The sequence below is a fragment of the Astatotilapia calliptera genome, chromosome 13 (genome assembly GCF_964374335.1).
Source record: "Astatotilapia calliptera chromosome 13, fAstCal68.1, whole genome shotgun sequence".
Classification (NCBI taxonomy): Eukaryota; Metazoa; Chordata; class Actinopteri; order Cichliformes; family Cichlidae; genus Astatotilapia; species Astatotilapia calliptera.
The window spans coordinates 14,573,686-14,596,019 of NC_137434.1; the positions used below are offsets into that span (position 1 = coordinate 14,573,686).

General features: G+C 39.7%; 2 protein-coding genes across 5 annotated transcripts; one reads left to right on the top strand and one right to left on the bottom strand.

Annotated features, from left to right (window-relative positions):
• Nucleotides 1-4,423: 4,423 nt before the first annotated feature.
• eloal (elongin A, like) lies at nucleotides 4,424-10,399 on the bottom strand. Of its 3 annotated transcripts, none has more exons than XM_080287592.1 (11): nucleotides 10,246-10,399; nucleotides 9,263-9,319; nucleotides 9,056-9,168; nucleotides 8,167-8,974; nucleotides 7,988-8,084; nucleotides 7,736-7,912; nucleotides 7,552-7,649; nucleotides 5,806-6,064; nucleotides 5,529-5,643; nucleotides 4,856-4,959; nucleotides 4,424-4,680 (listed from the first exon to the last, which is right to left on the bottom strand). In XM_080287592.1, the coding sequence occupies exons 1-11, from the start codon at nucleotides 10,321-10,323 to the stop codon at nucleotides 4,619-4,621; spliced, it is 1,968 nt and encodes a 655-aa protein (XP_080143718.1). In that variant the 5' UTR covers nucleotides 10,324-10,399; the 3' UTR covers nucleotides 4,424-4,618. The 3 variants fall into 3 exon arrangements, with proteins under 3 accessions (XP_080143718.1, XP_026044930.1, XP_080143717.1); XM_026189145.2 differs by having other exon boundaries at nucleotides 5,884-6,064; nucleotides 7,988-8,087; XM_080287591.1 differs by having other exon boundaries at nucleotides 7,988-8,087.
• Nucleotides 10,400-11,653: 1,254 nt separating this feature from the next.
• On the top strand, nucleotides 11,654-16,091 carry klhl31 (kelch-like family member 31). 2 transcript variants are annotated; one of them, XM_026189141.2, is made up of 3 exons: nucleotides 11,654-11,767; nucleotides 13,248-14,453; nucleotides 14,539-16,091. In XM_026189141.2, the coding sequence occupies exons 2-3, from the start codon at nucleotides 13,279-13,281 to the stop codon at nucleotides 15,269-15,271; spliced, it is 1,908 nt and encodes a 635-aa protein (XP_026044926.2). In that variant the 5' UTR covers nucleotides 11,654-11,767; nucleotides 13,248-13,278; the 3' UTR covers nucleotides 15,272-16,091. The 2 variants fall into 2 exon arrangements, with proteins under 2 accessions (XP_026044926.2, XP_026044927.2); XM_026189142.2 differs by having other exon boundaries at nucleotides 11,674-11,767; nucleotides 13,251-14,453.
• Nucleotides 16,092-22,334: the final 6,243 nt, after the last annotated feature.

Here is a 22,334-nt window from a genome sequence, read left to right on the forward strand (position 1 = left end):
TTATCCGAGTTCAAACCTGTATTATGTCTACAACTTTAACTTGTTACTCACTTGCAAGGTACTCATACTTGATACATGAGTTTTTAAGACCTGTACTACTCATATATGCAAATTGTGATTTAATTTCCTTTTTTTAAAATGCCATTGGGTTCAATAAGTACTTTAGTTTAAAAATATATAATTTTCTGGTAATTAGTCCATGGTTCAGGTTTAAAGGGTTCCAGTGTTTTATCCTGTACTATTTTAACCTGCTTTGTTTATTTTATTTTATTTCATTCAATTTCATTCAACAAAAAAAGCGTGGAAATACTGTGTGAACTCAATATAAAAACAGAAAGCAATGAATTTCACATAATATATTCAATGTTTAGATCTCATTTAAAATGGTACAAATACAATGTCTTAAAACTGACAAAGCCACTTCACTGGTTCCCAGTTTAATACAGACTTACCTTTTAAAATCCTTTTATTATAGTTGATAAAATCCCAGTGCATCTCGGTATCTTTACCCAGTCAGACCTCTCAGGTCATCAGGGGCAGATCTTTTAACTCCTTCCTTGAATTAAATCTAAGTGTCTTGACTTTCTTACTTTGATCCTGTTCTTCACAACAAGCTGCCAGCTGACCTGAGGTCAGTTACAGCTAAATTCAAAAGCGAGCTTAAAACAGTTTTATTCTTACAAGCCTACACACAATAACTAATATAAATATTATATAACTAATAATAAATCCTATTATTATTTTTGCCTTTGTTTTTTTATCCTGTGTTGAGTTCATATCTAATGAAATAGATTTAAAAGATTCGGATCATCGTACTCCTTTTTAAACATGTACATTGTGTTGTGTATTGATATTTGTGGCAATTTTATTTTCTTTACTTTTTTCTATTTACAATGTATTTTGTTGCTATTTCAGATAACTGTACATGTTTGAAATAAAACAGTCTGACAATCAATCATTCAAAATCTCCTGTAAGATTAAAGTTGACACTGACATCAAAACTGGGACATCCTCTTTCTTTTCTTTTTTTAGTACCTAATCATTTTGAATTTGATGCAAGCAACACACCTAAAAATGGCTAGGATGGGGGGAAATTTAACACTATGCTGCATCTCCTGCTCTTCATAAAGCACTAAATGTTTAGTTGCCAGGTCTGGAAGACCAGTTTCCCCTGGACTCTTTTATTACAGAGCCATTAAACCAAAGAAGAGCTTATATATAAAACGTCATTGTTTAATCGGACATTTATGTATCTGTCTGTGCCACATGCACTCTCCCACATGCACTCTCCCACAACATTACAGAGGCTTGCTTTTAAAACTCGCCCTGGTAAAAAGTCAGATGGTCCCTTTTATCTTTAGCCCGGAGACCATCATCTATAATTTCCAAAAATTTTCCTTAAATATAGATTCATCAGAAACCACAAGAGATTTCCACTTTGCCTCAGTCCATCTTACATGAGCTTGTACCCAGAAAAAGTTACAGCATTTTTTTTTCTGTTGTGTTTTTTTTAACTAAACTGTGGCACCTTTAGCAAGAAAAATCCTGGTCTCCTCCTGACTCCTATTGTTAGCCGATTTCTTTTTCTTTTTAGATTTGTTACATTTATAGTGTAACAATGCCAGGGGCAGAGTGGCAAGAAGGAAAGCGAAGAGCAAAACAAAAACAAACGAAACTTTACTTGTAATTCTGTTTTTCTCAGAATCTCCAAGTTTTAACTTGATTTTATGGTTGCAGAGACAAACTGTGTTTTCTGACAGTGGTTTTCAAAAGTGTTGCTGAGCTCATGCAGAAAATTTCACTTCTGTTATTAATGAAGCGCCACCCGAGAGCACCAAAAGTAACTGAGTTTTTCAGCATTTTCCGCTGTATGCAGAAATACCTTCACATGGCTGTCTAACCAGTCTGCATGGTTGTTTGTTTTGCCATGGCCACTGTGCACAGTGTTCTAATTGTCAAATACCAGGTACTTATGCAACCACATACTGGGAAAGTCCTCCATTACATCTTTATCAACTGCAGCTGCACAACATCTACTTTGAGATGCCCCTGTGCAACTTTTAAGACATGCAGACTGAAAAATGTATAAAAAACATAGATCATAATATTGGATAGCATTATTCACAGACTGTATTATTAAAAAGCAGTTACCTTCTTCATGTCACCGCAAGTCACTGCTCCATAAAGAGACATCTGGGATTTATACTCTAAACACTTTGCAGCCTTAAAACAAATATCTAAATTTGTCACACTGGGCAGATGTTTATACAACCCCAATTCCAAAAGTGCTGGGATACTATGTAAAATGTAAATAAAATTGGAGGGCAACTGATTGTTGTATTCACAATAGGGCATAGAAAAATCTTTACACTGAGACATTTTTATACTATTTTGTAAAAAAAAAAAAAAAAAGGTAGCTTATTTTGAAATTGTTGACAGCAGAAAAAGAAAAAAGTTTATTTCTTAGAAATAAAACAATATTCTCGTTTTATATTTTCTGTGTTCTGTTGAGAATAAAATGTGGTTTTGTGAGATCTGCAAATCATCGCATTCCAGGTTTTTTTTTTTCCCCCATATTTCACACAGTATACAAACTTTTGGAATTGTGGTTGTACTTGCTGTATTTTGTACTTTTGGAGGTGTGACACTTAATGCACTGACTTTGGCAACTCCCACTCTTAAATGTATTGTCTCTGTAAAGCACTTTGAATCACCTTGTTGTTGAATTGTGCTATACAAATAAACTTGCCTTGCCTTGCCTTACCCAATAGGATATAAACCCTGTTCAACCAATTACCCACTGACAGCTATATACCTGGTTTAGGTCAACTACAATGGCTTTGTGCACTTTGACTTTGATGAAGATGCAGAAACATTAACAGTTTGTTTGCACAAGTGTGAATCATTGTGCTGCAGCCATCTTTTGCCCTCTGCTACTTCGCCGAGGTCAGACTTGAGGAATGTGCGGAGTACGACAAATAATCCCTTGATTATATCCTTCTAAGGGTCAGCATCAGCTCCATTTGTCTTATTTATTTGGTCCTCTTGTGGAAGGACTGCTTCATTAACCCTCAGAGTTTCCGTTTGTTCCGTTCTCTGCCAAGATGATGGTAAATGGCCTGCATTTGTATAGCGCTTTTCTAGTCCATAGGACCCCAAAGCGCTTTACACTACATTCAGTCATTCACCCATTCACACGCACATTCACACACTGGCGATAGCAAGCTACATTGTAGCCACAGCTGCCCTGGGGCGCACTGACACACTGCTTCTATAAAGTCCAGGTTCTGGGGATGTAAATTCCTGACTCAGTGCTCCATTGTGTGTTTTTGTATCCAGGTATGCTTTCACCGTATTAGCAGTATGTTTGGGATCATTGGTCGTGGTGGATCACAATCTGCACTTTGCTGTGATGAAAATTTCATCCTTGACAAGATCCAACACCACTGGCTGAAATGCAACCCTGAACCAAGATAGATCCTCCACCTTGTTTTACAGAGGACTGTAGTAACTGTCGTACCTCTTTGACCTCCGTATATACTGACCATTTAATCCAAAAGTTTCACATTTGCACTCACCATAAGACCTGTTGCAGTCCAATTCTTGACTTTTCTCCCCATCTCCCTTTCTTAATGACTTCTTGACAGACACCCTTTGCACAGACATGCCTAGTGAGGCTTCAGTAAACAGATGAATCAAACTGAAGGGCCATCTTCCATCTGTCCAGTATCCTGTGTGTTTTATAAGAACGCCATGCAGTGATATACCACATTTTCAGCAAAGAATATTTTGGAAACCTTTGCTTGTGCATAAATACCATTTTCCCCCATCACACTCATCTTTGGATTTTTTGCAGATTTGACCAAAGAAAAGTGCCTAAAGACCCAAATTAAAACTGTTATGTGCAGGCACAACATTGGTTCATCCCATGAGTTTTCTGCCTTTTTTGTAACTGGATGAGTCACAGGTCAGCGTTAAGTGATTTAGACAAAACATTCCTCTGAAAGTGGTTACTGGATTCAAAATGAGCAAAGAAAGCAGCCATTATTTTTGTCTGTTGAAATGGCTTCTGTCAACTATTGCTCAAGACCACTTTAAAAGAAAAAAAAAAAAAAACTAGAACAGAGTCCAGCTTTAGCTCTTTGGAGCAAAATATTAATAAATCAGGGATATCTCAAGACTGCACAGTACCGCACATAAAGTTGACACGTTTGCTACATTTGGATTCAGTTTTGAATTTATAGTCCTGCAAGAGCTGAGAGATATGATATCAGTAATGTCAAAATGCCCATATAATATGACTATGAACTCTCCAATTTCAAAAGAGAAAAATATTTAACAAAATATCCTCTAGAGGGCACCAAATGCCATTAAATGGATGACCTTGTTCCCCTTAAAGAACAGAGACAAAATCAAAGCCAAGTAAATTTGCTGACTTCATGGCCCATTTAATAGTGAAGACAACTTGCAGAAAAGAAACATGGCACTGCCTGATCACAGTACATATAGACAAGCAACACAGAATAATCTAAAGTGAACACAGGCTTATTACTGCCCAGAGTTAATCATTGATCGAGTTCATGTTGTGCACATCCACACCGTAGCATTGTATAAACACTTATCTACGTCCGAGCTGTTTCTTAAATGCCTTCAAGGACTTCGCCATCATTGGAGCCACTCCTGTGAGAACAAAGAAAAGTATAAATCATCAGGTAAAATGATGTCAGGATTACTATGCACATGGCACATGTATTCATTTAACCTCCAGCCTGATGATCAGTGAAAAATATGCATAAAAGAAACAACTGAAGCAATCAATCTGGGAGGCTTGGAAAGCCATAAACTACCAGCTCACTTGTTTTTTTGCGCGCGTCCTGTGTTCCGCTTCCCCCTGAACTGGTGCTGCTGGGCCTGCTGGGCTCATAACTCTGCTTCGATCGATTGTCCTGAATCTTGACACTGAACAGAGGAAATAAACTGAACTATTTAAAAGAGTAAAAAAAAACAAAAAAACAATGCAGATGAAACTACAAAATTAGTGTCCATCTACCTCCAAAGATCGGTGTTACACACTGCTGGTGAGCACATCCCATGTTGCAACAACTCACAACAAAAGCACCCAAGGCTCTCTACAACTAGAATAAAACCAGTTTATCCAGCACATTGCTCTAATTCCTGTGTTTAGCCAAGCTCACCCAAAAAGCATTTCGCCCACCGTTATCACATGAATCTCTGATGGGTTATGACCCCGCTAAGCTGCTCTTGTTTAGTGATCACGTTGTGGTTAAGGGCTATTATGTGGAAAAGGAACAGAACGAGCCAGGTGTCCACACTTTGCCAAAGATAAACAGATGCATATAAATCCCCCAGAAAAGCTCTTTTATGGGCTTTTTGTTCGTGTACTTAATATTGAGACCAATAATATAAATGTCATGAATATATAAACATTAGAAAAATATGCTCTAATGTGATTTTACGAAAACCTGGTCAGAAGATGTATCATCTGTATGTAGGAGGCTGAAACCCACCTGCTCCTGGGCTGATGAGGCTGCTGAACAGCAGTTCCATGAATTTCCTGCTGAATTCGCACATCTCTCGGTGGCTTGGCAACCGTGTGAATAAATGCCATCTTCACCTGCCGACCTAAGAGATGCCAAAAAAAAAAAAAGAAAAAAAAAGGTCTAATGAAAGCCAGTACACAAAACAAACCTCACTAGAGACTACTTTTCTTCTACTTTTTACAAATTTCAGAGTTTTAATTCATACAGAACTTCTGGATGAATATCAATCAATAAAATGTCTTACATCGACCATATGGCTGTTTTATTTCTGAATTATCACCAGTAGGAATGACCCGAGTTGCATTCAGTGTAGAGCAGTCACCTTTGGGTTTCTGAGATTGTGCTGAGACAATAGTTTTTGTCAGTCTTTTCAGTTTCCTTTCTCTCTCTTCAGATAGCCTGATGTACATCTCTTTCCATGATTCATACTCTTGAAGTTTGGAGTCTTTGAAGTCTCTCTGACAATGTTTGCCCCATAAATGGTCTGTCACACCGACATAGATCTGCAAAATTAATGAATGGGGGGGGGGGAAAATTAAGATATTTGTAGTACAGTAAGAGTACCACGACAGATGTTTACACAATTACATTGGAATAATTAATAGATGATGGGCATTAATTTTGTAAATAACTTCACATAAATACCTTGACCTTATTAAACTATAATATACCACAGTATACACAGTATATTTCAGTGTATTTCTAATTAGGCAGCTCATTCTCTCTCAACAATACTTTAAAGATAAGAAGCATTTTGGGGTCAATTTGAAAGAACGGCAGATGTGAAATTGACAAAACAACATTTGTCACAATCACGTCTCCAAGTCCTTTTTTTGTCCAGGCCTTGAAGACCTTGTGGCCAAACCAAATTTTAATGAATTGTTAACATGACCCCAAATCTACACCCCTACAAAGTTTTATTAGAAATCACTTAGAATATTTCAAGCTATTGTGTTTACAGTATTACACAAACACGCTATGAAAAATATAACCTCCTTGGAGGAGACAACATCCTCTACATACTTTGTAACCAAACAAAACAAAATAAATAAAGCATAATGAGGTCAGAAGGTTAGGTTATTCAAATAAACATTGTTCTGCATGACAAAGTTTGAATGTGGCTCGATCATCGATGCCAAGTGTGGGAGCCCTCTCACAAAGATGCACTTTCCATTGGCACGCAAGTTTAGACTTCTCTGTTGACTGAAGGTGTACACCTTATTAGCCAAAGCCCAGAGAAGACACATAGGCAGTATCAAAAACATGTTGAATCTTGCCTATATGAAAAAGATCATCTGTTGTACTGATAGCCAAGGAGGACGACTGAAAAAAAACTTTGACTAGAGGATCAAAAAACTAATTTGGAAGAATTTGTGTAACTGTCCTTTCATATAAAATATAAACCGATTGCCCAATTTCACAATCCCAGCTCATGGGTATTCTGCTTTTCTCCAATTTCACATTATTGTAGGGTCCATTTCTCTAAACAAACATAAGATGTAAAAATGGGAACTTTAATTGTGCACTTCTCACCTTTTGATACCAGATAGACTGAAAAGTATTTAATAAATTAATAACCAACCAGGAAGTATAATGAAAATCAAAGTTCCTCACAGCCCTGCCTCAAGTAGTGCAGTTAAAAATGCTAACCTTTTAAATCCAGATTTATATTTGTGTACTTATCATTAGATCATTATCATAAAAATTATATCCACAAATATTCAGGTTATGTGGTAGATCACCTGACTCCTATTGGGTAAATATTTGCTTTTTTTGGGAAAGGGGCATGAAACTCTTAAAACTGATTTCTTAATCCATATCACAAACAGTAATGATTAGGTGGTTAAGGAAAAGCAGATAAACAAGGCTTTCAACCCAGATTTACAGGTACAAACTGGGAGGAGTAAACCCACTGCTGGTCAGGTAGACCTATTAAAGTGGCCACAAGGTTTTGTTCTGCACTAAACATGTTGGCGTGTCACTTTCTTACTGGGTTACATTCTTCGATGCGTAGCAGCTGCTCTGGGGTACACTTCTCCAACACAGGCTCGAGGATTTCAAACGGGACCCCGCCAGTTTCATAAAGCACTAAGAAGAGATGCCTGCACCTAATTATTAAATCAGACATAAACCAACAGAGCCTAGGAAAAAATGTCTTCCTGGGCTTCACTCACAGTTAATGTTGTTCTGGAGGGTGCGGATACACTGCTGGTACAAGCTCAGCATGGCTGGGAGAAAAACGGTCTTGGCACCAGAGTACACCTGCATCTTCCTGTTGAGACGCTGGCCGGTGAAGACTGCAGACTCCTCAGAGACGTCACAGAAATCAGGCTCCACAGGCTCCTTCTCCACTTTAAAACGAAAGCAGAGGTGTCAAGAGCCAAATGATAAAGCTGAAAATACACCTGCATTTACTGAACGTGTACCTTTCCTTTCATAGTAGTCAAAGCTGGAGGGCTTGTCACATTCAGGTAAAGCAGCAGGCAAAGGAATGTTCATCAGGTGCATTACAGGCTCCAGAAACTTCTATAAATAATGAGGCATTGTTAATCAGCATCAGCAAGTTGGCCTTTTCTCCGTAAGCAAAGATTCTTGACAAATATACCTGTTTTGGGGCCAACTCCATATTTTTAATTACAGGATCTTTTATTTGTTGCTCACTGGGAATCATCTTGGGTTTTTTGGGCGGCTTTCTCATTCCAGATCGCTCCTTTCTCTTGTAAACAGTCATATCATAGTTCAAGTAGGACTCAAAAGACATAGAGGGCTCCTCTGGATCACTTTTAGTCTCATTCGTTTTCGCCTTCTTGTGTTTTGAATGTTCCCTTTCAGACTCCAGCGAAGTTATATGCTTTGTTTTTCTCTTTTGGGCGTCGGAGCTTCTCAACATTCCTGACATTCTGTCATCCTCCTTGCCTCCCCTCGACTCTTTCGAAAGCTTTGATTTTGTGTTCTTCTCCCTGTCTGACCCGAACCTCCCACTCTCAGAGGCACTTTTACATTTCTCTCTGGAATCAGATCTGGATCTTTGTTGGCTTTCCTTCAAGTTTTTGTTTCCGAGCAGACGATCGCAGTCTCCAGGTTTTCGGTCGCTCCGATCCTTTTTCTTCTTCTTGTCCATTTTGTCCTTCTGTGTCAACACGTCGTGCCGGGAGACGTACTGGTTTTCTGGACTTTTCTCACAGTCTGTTTTTCTTTTCCGTCCCTCACATTGTCCTTTCTGTGAATCCATTTTCCTTTTCCCTGTTTTAAAGTTGCCGTCATCTGAAGAATCACTATTCTTACTGTGATGAGATGTTAGAAGATTATTGTTCACATCTTCCATTTCCAAATTTCCATTATTTGGACTGCTTTGATCATCTAGTTTGTCTTTCACAGAAAGGCTCTCAGAGAAAGTCCCATCTTCTCCACGGCTGCGGAGAATGAAAATTCAAGATTAAGCCGCTAAACACATAAAATTAAGAAGCAATGTTTTATTGTTAAATGCACTTTACCTTGTGGATTCTTTGGAGAGCAGCTTTTTCCAACCTTTTACTAGAGACTTTGCTAATTCTCCAGCCTGTTCATGTCTGCGTAAGGAGTTAACAGTTTTGCCAATTCCAGTCTCCTAATTGATGATCAGACCATTATCAGGGGAATAAAAATGAAAATCAACCACAATGTACATCAACAAAAAAACAGTCTGTGAATAAGAGACTCACGGCAAGAACATCTAAAGTGATATCCAGATCCTTGAGTTTCTGCAAGATTTTTAGAACCTGGAAAGAGTGACAAGCATATTATCCCCACTGCCTGCAGCCATGCTGTGGTGCATTTCATAATGTTCAAGCATTTTTGTCAACATAAAGGTGATTCGATTGATTGTTTTTGGTTAAAAAGTACCTAGAATGGGACCTCTGTCAAAGATAAACTGACTTGCCAAATATGGCAGTCCTGGTTTTGGATTGCCACAGTAGCTGACTGTGCATTTTAGAGCAGAACCTATGTATGGGGACCTTACACACCCACTTAGACTGCTCCTTTTACCCTGAACTATAAATGGATATAGCCGTGGCTGGCTGATGGGAGGTGGTAGTAGTAGTAGTAGCACCAGCTTATGTCTTTAAAGCTAAATTGGTCATTTACAGATTTTGCGTGTAAATTCCTCAACTGAAAATTGATCCACGGGATACAAAGACGATATGAGAAGGCTTATACGGCACAGGCGGTTAAAGTTGCCTGCAGTGCACTGATGATGGACAGCAGCCATAAGCTGAACAACTGCAGGAGCTGCCATTTTTAGCAGCAGCCAAGGGCCTCCAGTTTAAACAGCCTGACCCTCCACCCACACACACACACACACACACACACACACACCAAATCAAAGGATTTTCAGTGCTGTGTGAAAGCGGCAGGGAAACACTGCCAGCTCAGCTTCTGTTCACACATATACTAATACAAAATATATACAAAAACAAAAATCAAATTGAGCTTCATAATTTTCATTAAGGGAACAAAGTCATTTTTTAAATAGCGCCCGATGTGGCAGCAGGTGTTGTGAGCCAATGATTAGACAAAGCCATGACTAAAGCAGGTGGGATTTGTTCAGCCGGTAATAAAACAGCGGTGAAATAATTCTTCAAAACTTTCCGGGTTTTTGGGATTAGAAAAACGTTTTAAACCGTTTAAATCAAACGATAACTACCGTAGCAGGATCTGCTTTGTCTGAGAGCTGACGTTTGAGCCTCATGATTTTCTTCACCACATCAGAGCTGCTGGCCATCACGGTGACTCACGTGAAGCCGTCTACACACAGCGGGCAGCGCGCGCTCGTTGATGACACTATTATAGTAATGGGCGGAACTAGTGACAAATGATATAATGGTATGTGAGGTGTGGCTTTTAAAATGATGCCACTAATGCTGGATCATCTTAAGCCTATTGTTTAAAGAGCTGCTTCTTAAAGCATTTACTGGGAGGGGGGTCCTATAATTACAACAATTTATAATAAATACGTGTATATGAACCGGTAACATATAGTGCTTCTTGAGAATATTATTGCTATGGGACCTTTTACTGTGTGGGTCTTACAATCAGAGGTGCCCACGGGCTATCGTGGAGATTTGGTACTGACTGAATTAAATTAAAATTGACTTAACTCAATTTTGGTCATTTGCAGGCGCCTATCTGGAAGCTGTTGGCCTTTTGAACACACGTGTAAGGCCAATAAAATGGATATAGCACCCTTCAAATCAGCAAACAGCAATAATCCATGCTGGTGTGATTTAAAAAAGTGAAGGTTTTGTATCTATAAACAGGTTAGTTTTGAAAAAATAATTTATTTGATTCAGAACAATTCAATTCAAGTCAGTTTTATTCATATAATGCCAAATCACAACAATCCCCTCAAGTCACTTTATACTGTAAAGTTAAGACCTGACAAGAGAAAGTCCCCACAATTACATGCTGATGTTTTAATGAGTATTTAATAATAATAATAATAATAATAATAATAATAATTATTATTATTATTATTATTATTATTATTATTAAATATTTCATCTTTATGCTTTCTCAAGCTGCAGAATTCACCTTTATTCAACATCTCCTCAGACTTCTGCTGTCTCTGTCTTTTGCTGTAGCCTTTTAGCATGCAGATCATTAAATGTGCTGTACTGGGACACTAATTGCTGTAAATATTACAACATCATTTTAATGTAAGCTGGCTGTATTTTAGGAATACATGAATGTTCTGTAAAACAAAAAAAATATTACAATAAAAAAAGCTGTAAAACAAATGACAGTATGGTCACTGTGAATTTTGCAATTACATTTTTAACGTTGCTTAAATGTTGCACGTGCCTCTCTATAATTAAACCTTTATTTGGCAGCGACATCGTGTCTGCAAATGAATATTTACTTTTAATAGTTTTATTGTAAAAGTGTACAAAGTTGTTTGCACTAATCACGTAACACATGGCATCCCACTGAGGATACACAGCCACCCGGCAGTATGTTGTTATCAGATGATTACAGGCTATTGTGGGACACTTTCATGTTGAGGGTCTTCTGCCACTGGTATTGCACAATACTTGATTGGAACCCACTCCCCTGGAGGAGGAGTTTACTGCATATCCCTTTCCACGGGGGTGACGGCTGGTCTCTCTCCTGCTCCAGTAACTGGAGGTGCAAGCTCCCTCTTCACCGGCCTCAACTTCATTTTTTAGGTAAGTTTCTAAAGCTTGATTGTTTGGCATTATAACAAAGCAGGAGGCAGTCAGAGGAAGCTCGTACATCAGCATTTGTAAGCTTTTACAGAACAGAAAATCTGCTTTCTCGCTCCAAATATTGTGCTTCAAAATATCAAAAATGTCTGATGAGTAGAACTTGTAATTTCATTTTTCAAACATAGGCATGGGAAAAAGAACTATCTGTGTCTGCTAGGCCTGTGGTAAATAATGCCAGCAATGACGTTTCTGATAGTGTTTTGTCTTGTATACGGTCGTCATTGTAGACTTTAAGACAAACTTGAAACAATTTATGAAAGAAAAGTGTCAAAAAAGAAAAGAACAAGCAAACAGTCAGAGGACATTAGGCCTGCTGTTCATGTCTCAAAGTCTATAAAAGGAACGTCATGGGTGAGCCGGCCAGTGTTGCTATTCCTGGACATGCTGCTGATAAATTGTGACAGATGCAACGAGGGAGCATGCTGATGCACTTAAACACTCCTGGCTCACCTGGTAGCACACGTTTTCAAATCTGCCAAAAGAAATCTGAACAGTTCCAAAACAAAACCAACATTGAAGGTGGAGACATCTTACATATTTGACAAGAAAATGATTAATATAAATTAGAAATATAATAAGATAATATAAAATATAAATACAAAACAGATAGCAATTATTCGCTCATTGATGATACTATGAGGACAACACATCACATTTTAAAACTGTAAAAACTTTATTGTTCATTGAAAAATATAACCTCATTTTCAGTGTTCACACAGGGTATGGTGAGCTCAGTGCAGTTCATTATGGTCTTGTTAAAATAAGCAAGGTTCTTACCAAAAGACAAGTTGGCTGGATGGCAATATATGTTGCCCTAAAAGCCTGACTATGTGATTTTCAGGATAAAGGGTGCCATGTGCACCTCCTGAACCCTCATGTCCTCACACGTGCTGGCTCTCGTACCCCACACTGTGACACTAAGCTAGATTTTCCCTTTTCTTCTTTAGCCCTGGGGACGGGGCACCAATGAGTTCCAAACAGAATTTCAAATCTTTAACAATCAGTTTTTCTGCTTTGCCTCAGTTCATTTTAGCCTCCGCCCTGTCCCTTTTGTGCAGGAATTTCTCTGAGGGTTATCTGAATCTTCCTTAAAGTCTTTGAATGTCTATAACTATTTGTCCTTATGGTCTTTCACAAAGAGCTGAACACTTTCTTCAGTTGCTTTCTCGGGTGCTCTTTTTTACCCAGTTATTTTACCTATTAGCTTGGGTAGCTGTGTCTTTTGCTGCCCCTGTCCCCACTGCTTAAAATGAGTTGCTTTCATCAATAAGATAACCCAGAAAAATTAATTTCTGTCACAAGTTGCATTTGTCGCACTTTATCTGCAGCTGGTTTTATCTAGTTTGCTCATAAAACACTTTTTTATCCATTCAAGTTGAAATAGACTAAAAAAGCTAACATTTATGTGCTCATTTTTCAGAAGGTCCGGGCTGTGTTCTGCTGCTAAAACCATGGCACCCAAAAAGAACAAGGCAACCAAAAAGAGCAAGGGAGACATAAATGATATGGCCCTGATGGTTGAGAACAGCCCCATCAACAAGATTAACGGGCTGAACACTCTGCTTGAAGGCGGAAATGGCTTTAGCTGCATTTCGACTGAAGTCACTGATTCTGTGTATGCCCCGAACCTCCTTGAAGGTCTGAGCACCATGAGAAACGAAAGCTTCCTCTGTGATCTAACAGTCGCCACCAAATCAAAGTCATTTGATGTGCACAAGGTTGTCATGGCCTCTTGCAGTGAGTACATTAGAAACATCTTGAAGAAGGACTCGACCCTCCAGAAGATAGACCTGAACGACCTCTCACCGGTTGGCCTCGCTACTGCAATTACGTACGCATACTCAGGAAAGCTCACTCTGTCGCTCTACAGCATTGGCAGCACTATTGCTGCAGCCATGCTGCTGCAGATTGGCACCTTAGTGAAGATGTGCAGTGACTTCCTCATGCAGGAGCTCAGTGTGGAGAATTGCATGTACGTAGCCAATATCGCTGATGCCTATGACCTCAAAGAAACCAAGGAAGCGACTCAGAAGTTCATGAGAGAGAACTTCATTGAGTTTTCTGAGATGGAGCAGTTCCTGAAGCTAACCTATGAGCAGATCAGCGAATTTCTGTCAGATGATTCCCTGCAGCTACCTTCTGAAGTTACAGCCTTCCAGATTGCCATGAAATGGCTGGACTTTGATGAGAAGAGGTTAAAGTATGCGGCAGATCTGCTAACTCTCATCAGGTTTGGCACTATCACTCCCCAAGACCTGGTGAATCATGTCCAAGGTGTGCCAAGAATGATGCAGGACCCCGAGTGCCACCGCCTCCTCGTCGATGCTATGAATTACCATCTGCTTCCGTACCAACAGAACATCCTCCAGTCACGCAGAACAAAAGTACGTGGTGGTCTCAAAGTGATTCTCACAGTTGGCGGACGCCCTGCCTTGACAGAGAAATCTCTCAGCAAAGACGTTCTCTACAGAGATTCAGATAATGTGTGGAATAAGCTGACGGAGATGCCAGCAAAGAGCTTCAATCAGTGTGTTGCAGTCCTGGACGGATTCCTGTATGCTGCGGGGGGTGAGGACCAGAATGATGCAAGAAACCAGGCAAAACATGCCGTGAGCAACTTCTGCAGGTAAGAACTAAGACAGGTAAGCCCACCATCTGTCATTTTAGTTAGTGTATGTGTAGCATAAAATAATCCCCTTTGCATTCCTTAGGTATGACTCCCGGTTCAATGCTTGGATTCACTTGAGCAACATGATCCAGAGGCGCACCCACTTCAGCCTCAACACATTCAATGGCCTCTTGTTTGCCATCGGAGGGCGAAATGCTGATGGTGTGCAGGCCTCCGTGGAGTGCTACGTGCCTTCCTCCAACCAGTGGCAGATGAAAGCACCCATGGAGGTCCCCCGCTGCTGCCACGGCAGCTCTGTGATCGACGGAAAAATACTTGTATCTGGAGGTTACATTAATAACGCCTACTCCAGGTCTGTGTGCTCTTACGACCCTTCCACTGACACCTGGCAGGATAAGAGCAGTCTGAGCACGCCTCGAGGCTGGCACTGTGCCGCCACTGTGGGAGACCGCGCCTATGTGATCGGCGGAAGCCAGCTAGGAGGGCGCGGGGAGAGGGTGGACGTCCTTGCTGTCGAATCTTACAACCCTCATAGTGGGCAGTGGAGCTACTGCGCACCTCTTCACACGGGGGTGAGCACAGCAGGGATTTCCATTTTGAATAGCAAGATCTATCTCCTCGGTGGCTGGAACGAGGGCGAGAAGAAGTACAAGAAATGCATTCAGGTTTACAACCCTGACCTCAATGAATGGACTGAGGATGATGAGCTGCCAGAAGCCACAGTCGGAATTTCATGCTGTGTCGTCACCATACCGACACGGAAAACACGAGAGTCCAGAGCCAGTTCAGTTTCATCTGCACCTGTCAGTATATAAAGAATTAGATCATAACAACCTTGTACTTTACATGTCTGGAGGTTTCCAACTTGTCCAAGCTCCTGAAAATGGTCCTTAGCTTTCATATTATATTTGGCATCAGTAAAGCCAGGTAATGGTTATGAAAGAGATAAATTGATGTAGTAAATTATTAATTTATCTTCTTTATTTTTTCCTTTTTTTTGACAAATCTAACTCTGGGGCCAATTCAGCCAGACTAATTTTGTTAGCCTTTTTTCTACAGCAAATGGAGTGCTATTTAAAAATCAAATATAAGATATAAATTTCAAGATTCCTGTTAAAATTCACTTGCAGCACAACAATTTTATTTGGCCCAGTGCCATGGAAACAATGTATGGTCTGACAGTCTTGTTTATGGTGATTATAGCTACTGTGATTCTCAGATACTTGAAAAGAAGAAGAAGCTGGAGCTGGAATAAGTGTTGGTGTCACCTACCAGGAGTAGGCGCTCGTGACTGGTGTTGAAACGCACCACGGAGCAAGACTGCAGATTCTCTGCTTGTGTGCCACGTGCAGCATTCTGCAGCTTTGCTCTGTATGTTGTGTGATCACCATAAACACTATTGCAGCAAAGAAAACAGGTTGGGGTTAGGAACGTGTTGGAACAATGAGGGTTGAATGAGTTTAGATGTGATGGTGAGACACTGTTTTTGTAAAAAGGACAAAAAAAAAGGAACAAGTTAACTCGGGAATGATGTTCAGAGCCTGAGCTTTGCTGGAAATCGTTATTTATGGATTCCCTGACTGCTCATGTGTTTCCATTTTTTTTCTTTGTTTTAATTAAAGAGAATAAGGATAAGCTAGTCTGAGCTGTGGTCATTTATTGAAAACCATTTTTTATTGCTACTCTTGGGCACACTTTGCATAAATCAACAAATCAGAATGTGTTGTGTTTGCAAATTTATATGTGCATTTACAGCTTTCTGTGCTTTGTAACTGGGCTGAAAAGTCCAATGACCTTTCAATACAACTCATAAAGTTTGAATTTATGAGTCAGAAACTGGTGGGCACCATCTGCAAGTATTACAGCAAAACTTGGCTAACATGTGCATTACAGTTTTTTCTGATTGCTTAAGCACATTTTTTGTAACTATTGGCTAATTTTGCAAAACTCTTCACACAAATAAGAAAACCTGTCACCCAATCATCAAAACATTGTAGTTCTCTTGCAAAAGCAAACACAGCTAGATTAACTCTTCACACCTTCGTAAAAATGGTGTTTCCGTATCAAACAGTACACACAAGCCATCATCTACTAAGCACACAATGCGCCAACTGCACACTGATGGTATGAATACAAAACACATCTGGCTTTTGCTTTCTCTGTGCACAAGGTAGGCTATGTCAGTTTGAGCTCATACTTCTGTCATAGATCCATAAGCATAGAGGGATCCAAACTTCAAGTACTGGTGTTTATTCAAACACATCAAAACAAACACAAGTGTTCATTTCCAAGTATAGGATTATTTGCAATCGCCATAATGACTATATGGGTTACGTGGTCTGCAGTGAACATGCTTCATCTGCCCCCAGCATCTGGTCATCTAGCAATTCTGTAAAGTAACAATTTCAGTATTTTTACATCAATGGTATTGGTGTGTTTCTCATTGGCATATGGCAGTGCTACAAATCTTTGTGCGAAGTGACTGTACTAACCGATTCTCATTTCAAGATGTCCTTATGGTGCTTGCTACAGTGTAGCGGCTCGAGTTAGGCTGGACCCGTTGGCCAGCTACCCTCAGGGTCATTCCACGGTTGATTACATGGTCCACTATTGTAGCTCTGATGTCATCAGCAATTCTATTTCTTACTCTTCCTACCCTTCCTCTCCCCCCTCCTCATCTTCCTCTCCCCCCTCCTCGTCTTCCTCTTGCTCCTCCTTGTCCTTGTCGTCCTCTTCATCCTACTTCTTCACCTCCACGTCCTCTTCCTCGGCCTCCTCTACTTCTCACTCTTCCTGCTCCCTCCATTGTACTCCGCACACACAGCTTACCTGTATTATAGTGCTTAGGCTGATTGCAAAGTGAACGAATTATCTAAAAAAGTTTTCACATGTGAAAGTGTGCCAGACAGTTGGCAAATTAGTGTTAATGATAGCCATACATGTGTATGCTTTTGCTAGGAGTGTGTTGGAAATTTGGTAATTGAGTGTTGTGCAGTGAATTGTGCCTACAGTTTTGCAAAGTGTGTGTTACAAAATTGCAAACTGAGTGCAAAGCAGTTTTTGTGCTTTTAGTTTTGCAAACTCAGTGAGTGGTTTTGCTATAAGTATCAATAGTTTTAGAGATTGTGCTACAGGAATCACAGTTAGGGTTTAAGCATTCAGAAAAAACTGTAATACAATAGCACAAAGAGCTCACATGGAAGCAAAAGTAGAATGTGTTTGAACAGAGCGTAACTTGATAAGATAAGAGATCATAACTCACAGTCAAAAGCTGATGAAGAGAACTGATTTCATAACTTGAATATTTCACTGTTAAGTCTGTAAAGTCACACTGGCCTTTATGACAAGCCCTTAGTTAGGCATATGACATGCTCATCTACGTTGCCTGTAGCACAATGTCTTATTTCCAAACTAGCTGTGAGTTTGCTCAAATATCTAAGCTGTTGACTCCATATGTCCCCTCGAGGTCACTGAGGCCTGCTAGTCCCAAAAGACTCAAATGAAAAACAGCTGCGATTGAGCTTTTTCAGCTATAGCCCCCAAACTTTGGAACAATCTCCCTGCCCGATTTAGAATCGGTCCCCTCGTTGCCTGTTTTTAAACTACGTCTTAAAGCTCATTTTTACTCTTTGGCTTTTACTGAGAATGAGAGTGGTGTTTTCTTATCTTGTAATTATTAATGTTTTTATTGTTTTATTGTGTTGTTTTGGTGCTTTGTACACCACTTTGTCAAAGTCTGTTGTTTTTAAAAAAGAAATGCTTCATAAATAACATTGAATTGGATTGTTTGACGGTACAAACCTTAAATTGAATGATTATCAGCGGGATTTAGTAGTGCGTGGTTTTCACAGCGTCGTTGGTAAACTGGCTGGATTAGTAAAGCGGCATTCCTGTCTTCTAAAATATGAAAGAGACATGCACCTTTTGTTTCTGGTCTTAATTCAGTCTTTATAGGTCCCATGATGTTTGCAATGTCTTTGACACATCATTTTGAATCTCTGCACATACACGGAAAACAATATACAGTGAAAGTCTCCCTGACCGTTGATCACATGAGTCATTCTCCAGCAGAGTTTAGTGTAACTGAAGTGGTTTAGTGGTTTTTGGAAACTTATCTATAATATGTTTGTCCTTATCTTTGATGTCCTAAAACTTCTGCCTGAAGACAACAGCAATTCAAACAGAAAGTCTGAATGGTTGTTTTTAACGTTGCCTTGTGCTCTTGGGGGGGCAGTGGGAGCTCTCCACCCTCTCCTAACCTCTCTAAACCCCATACAGTGGCAGCACATGCTTTGGCTTAATAATCTAATCTTTATAATCTAGCTGCAGTACTTCACAATCCTCCAGCCTTTGCCACACCTTTTTGCTTTCCAGACACTCAAAAAAGAAGAAACAAGTAATTAATATAACAAACGAGACAAAATAATTATTATATAAGTATGTAACCATACACGTGGAGAATGTGTTAAACAACCCACATGTATTTAAATTTAAATACATGTGGGTTGTAGCTGTAAACCGAGTCTCACAAATGTATTTTACTATATATTTGTGAATAAAACTTAAGAAACTCTTAATATTTGGGCAAAAACATTACATCGACAGTGACATCGCTTGTAGTGATTGCCTCTAAGTGACTGTGCAGGTTTTATCGACACAGAGGGGGTGTGACCCGAGCAGTCGATTGTGTTTGGTTAAACCACATCCTCAAATCCTTATTTGGCTATGAGTGTAATAACCCTACAAGCTATTTTGTCAACTCATGCATATACAATAGGCCTATCCTCGCCCTCTCACGAGAGTGCTGTATCATTATTACATTTACTTTTGCAAATTTGCCTTAGTATGAACACTCTACCCTAAACATGACTCGTTCATTTTAGTGCTGTGGAAACTAAGGGTAAATAAGTTACCCTGCAAAAACAAACAAACAGGACATGGCTGCTTTTGATTTTGTCTTCCATAGTCTTCCTCATACTATTCTTTACTTTAAAAAACAAAAACAAAGAGGGAGCCAATAATCAGAAAACTCCAAACGAACATGAAACCAAAAAACTAAAGAAACGAAAAGCTTGCCTTATGTCAGATAAACAACAGTGTTTTTATTTTGTGTTCTGTGTATACAAGGAGGCACATTTACTCTGGCAAAATGATATTTTGTCTTTAATAGTCATTGTTCTTAATGTAATAACCCTCTTTTTTCATATAAGAATAAACCAAATCTTCCATGTAAATGTATATGTTCATTATTTATTTGTCAAGACAGAAAGTCACATAATACCAGTTTTGATAATTAAGCCTAAAGTGAATGTTTAATACTTTGCCATACAGCAGGTTAACCTAAGTTGGCGTGGATTCTGGTCTTACCAAAATAATCAGTTCATAATTATGGAAAAGACAATGGCAAACAGTAATCTGCGTTAGAAAAGGTCAATGTAAAGAGAATATGAACGATTTCCCTATAGTCAATTGTTTTTAACAGTTGCTCGAGCGTAAGCGCGATTAGATAATTACATTTAAATTAAACAACAATAACAGTAATTCAATAGCTTAACTTGATTTCCACAGGAAGGAAGGACTCACTCTCTTTGAAGTTCAGTGCCCCATTTTTCCATTATCATTTTACCATTTATAGACTGTGGCTAAATCTGTTCCTGGCTAGAAACACAGAGGATGAAAGACGTTGCCTGTGGAGCCTCGCCGATGACCCTATAGAAAAAAATAGACCTTCTTAAATAAGTTCTTTGATTATTTTGGTGTTGCTCACTGTCATGGTATTTTTTTCTTCTTCTTTGTGTAGCTTGTTTTTCTTTTAAATGAAACTAAAATAAAATCTTAAAATTAGAAATAAAAAATAATTTTTAAATTATTAAAGTATTTTACAGTTTTTCTCATATGCTAAAACACAAAAGCCAGTCCTCTAAACCAAATGGCCAGTTGTCTAAACACATTTACTAAATCTAGCCATCATTTACCAATATCATAAACACATGCAGACACAATTCACAGAACACAATCCTCCGTTGTCATAAATCTAAACACATCTTTCCTTGCTAAAACACAAGTTGCAAAAGAACTCTGCTCATATTCTCAAATGAAAGCTCATGTGATGCAACATGCTTGCCACAGTCAGCAATATTTGAACACAATGAACACACCTGGCGTCATTCATTACACACAACGACTCAAAATTGAAGACACCTGTTGCTAATGCTGTGACTACATGTATAAAAGCAAGTTCAGAGTGCACAGTATGCTGAAGAGGTCAAGCAAACACACTGGATGAAGGCAGAGTCAGGGGAAGAGGAATTTGATGCAGAGCAGGAAGAAGAGCTGGCCCTGGAAGAAGAGCTGGCCCTGGAAGAAGAGCTGGCCCTGGAAGAAGAGCTGGCCCTGGAAGAAGAGCTGGCCCTGGAAGAAGAGCTGGCCCTGGAAGAAGAGCTGGCCCTGGAAGAAGAGCTGGCCCTGGAAGAAGAGCTGGCCCTGGAAGAAGAGCTGGCCCTGGAAGAAGAGCTGGCCCTGGAAGAAGAGCTGGCCCTGGAAGAAGAGCTGGCCCTGGAAGAAGAGCTGGCCCTGGAAGAAGAGCTGGCCCTGGAAGAAGAGCTGGCCCTGGAAGAAGAGCTGGCCCTGGAAGAAGAGCTGGCCCTGGAAGAAGAGCTGGCCCTGGAAGAAGAGCTGGCCCTGGAAGAAGAGCTGGCCCTGGAAGAAGAGGAGCAGGCCCAGGAGGGAGAGCAAGACAACCTCGCACCATCTTTACGGATGAGATGCGAGCAACAGTCACTGACCATGTCATTGTCCATGGCATGACAATGGCTGAAGCAGGACTAAGAGTCCGTCCAAACCTGAGTAGGTTCACCGTGGCCACCATTATCAGGGCATTCAGACAACACAATAGGTATTGTACTCGATTGCTTTCTTTGTCACAATACAGTTTTACAAACCTGTGAAAGTAGTCTATTGGTTTCATATCAATTGTGACTGTATTGTAACACATGTCAATTGACAACACATGTTTCTTTCTTTAGATCATTTGGGACGATGTCCGCTTCCACAGAACAAACCAAATCAGAGAGCGGTTCACCACCAACGGTGACAACTTTTTAAACGTCTGTCTGCCACCTTACTTCCCTTTCCTGAACCCTATAGAGGAGTTCTTCTCATCGTGGAGATGGAAGGTTTATGACAGACAACCATACACAAGAGAGAACCTCCTAAGGGCAATGGAGCTGGCCTGTGTTGACATCCCAGCGGAGGCCTTCCAAGGATGGATTCGCCATTCCAGGGCGTTTTTCCTGCGGTGCCTGGCAAGAGACAATATAGCCTGCGATGTGGGTGAGGTGATGTGGCCCAATGCAGCTCAGCGACATGATGCCGCACAGTGATTGTGGTGTGAATAATGTAAATAAAAAATAATAAATTTTAAAAAAAACCAAAAGCTTCACACCCTGATCATGTTTTCAGGAGTACTGTTGTGTACAATAGATTCTGTTTTTGCATTCAGTTGTGTTACAGTAGTGTACGTACATGCAAGATTTTCTATAGATTTATACTCTTCATATGAAACTCACAAATCTAAATGCCTAATCCTCTGCAGAGATCTACGACAATCCGTTACTGTATGGTTTATAAAAAATATGCATTGGCAGTTATGAAACAAAGAACCTTTTCACAAATTGAGCATTGTGTTTTCAATTGTTTTGCTGTAGTGTGTAATGATGTGTATAGTGTTTACATTTTTTTTGAAAGCTTCAAGCTGCTCTTTTGGTGTGAAAGTTTGAGTTTTGCAGTGGGAAGGTGTGGTTGTATTTATGTAGCTTTAGAAAGGGGTGTTGTGTTTAGACATTGGGGAACATGGTGGAAACGTTTGTGAAATCTGTT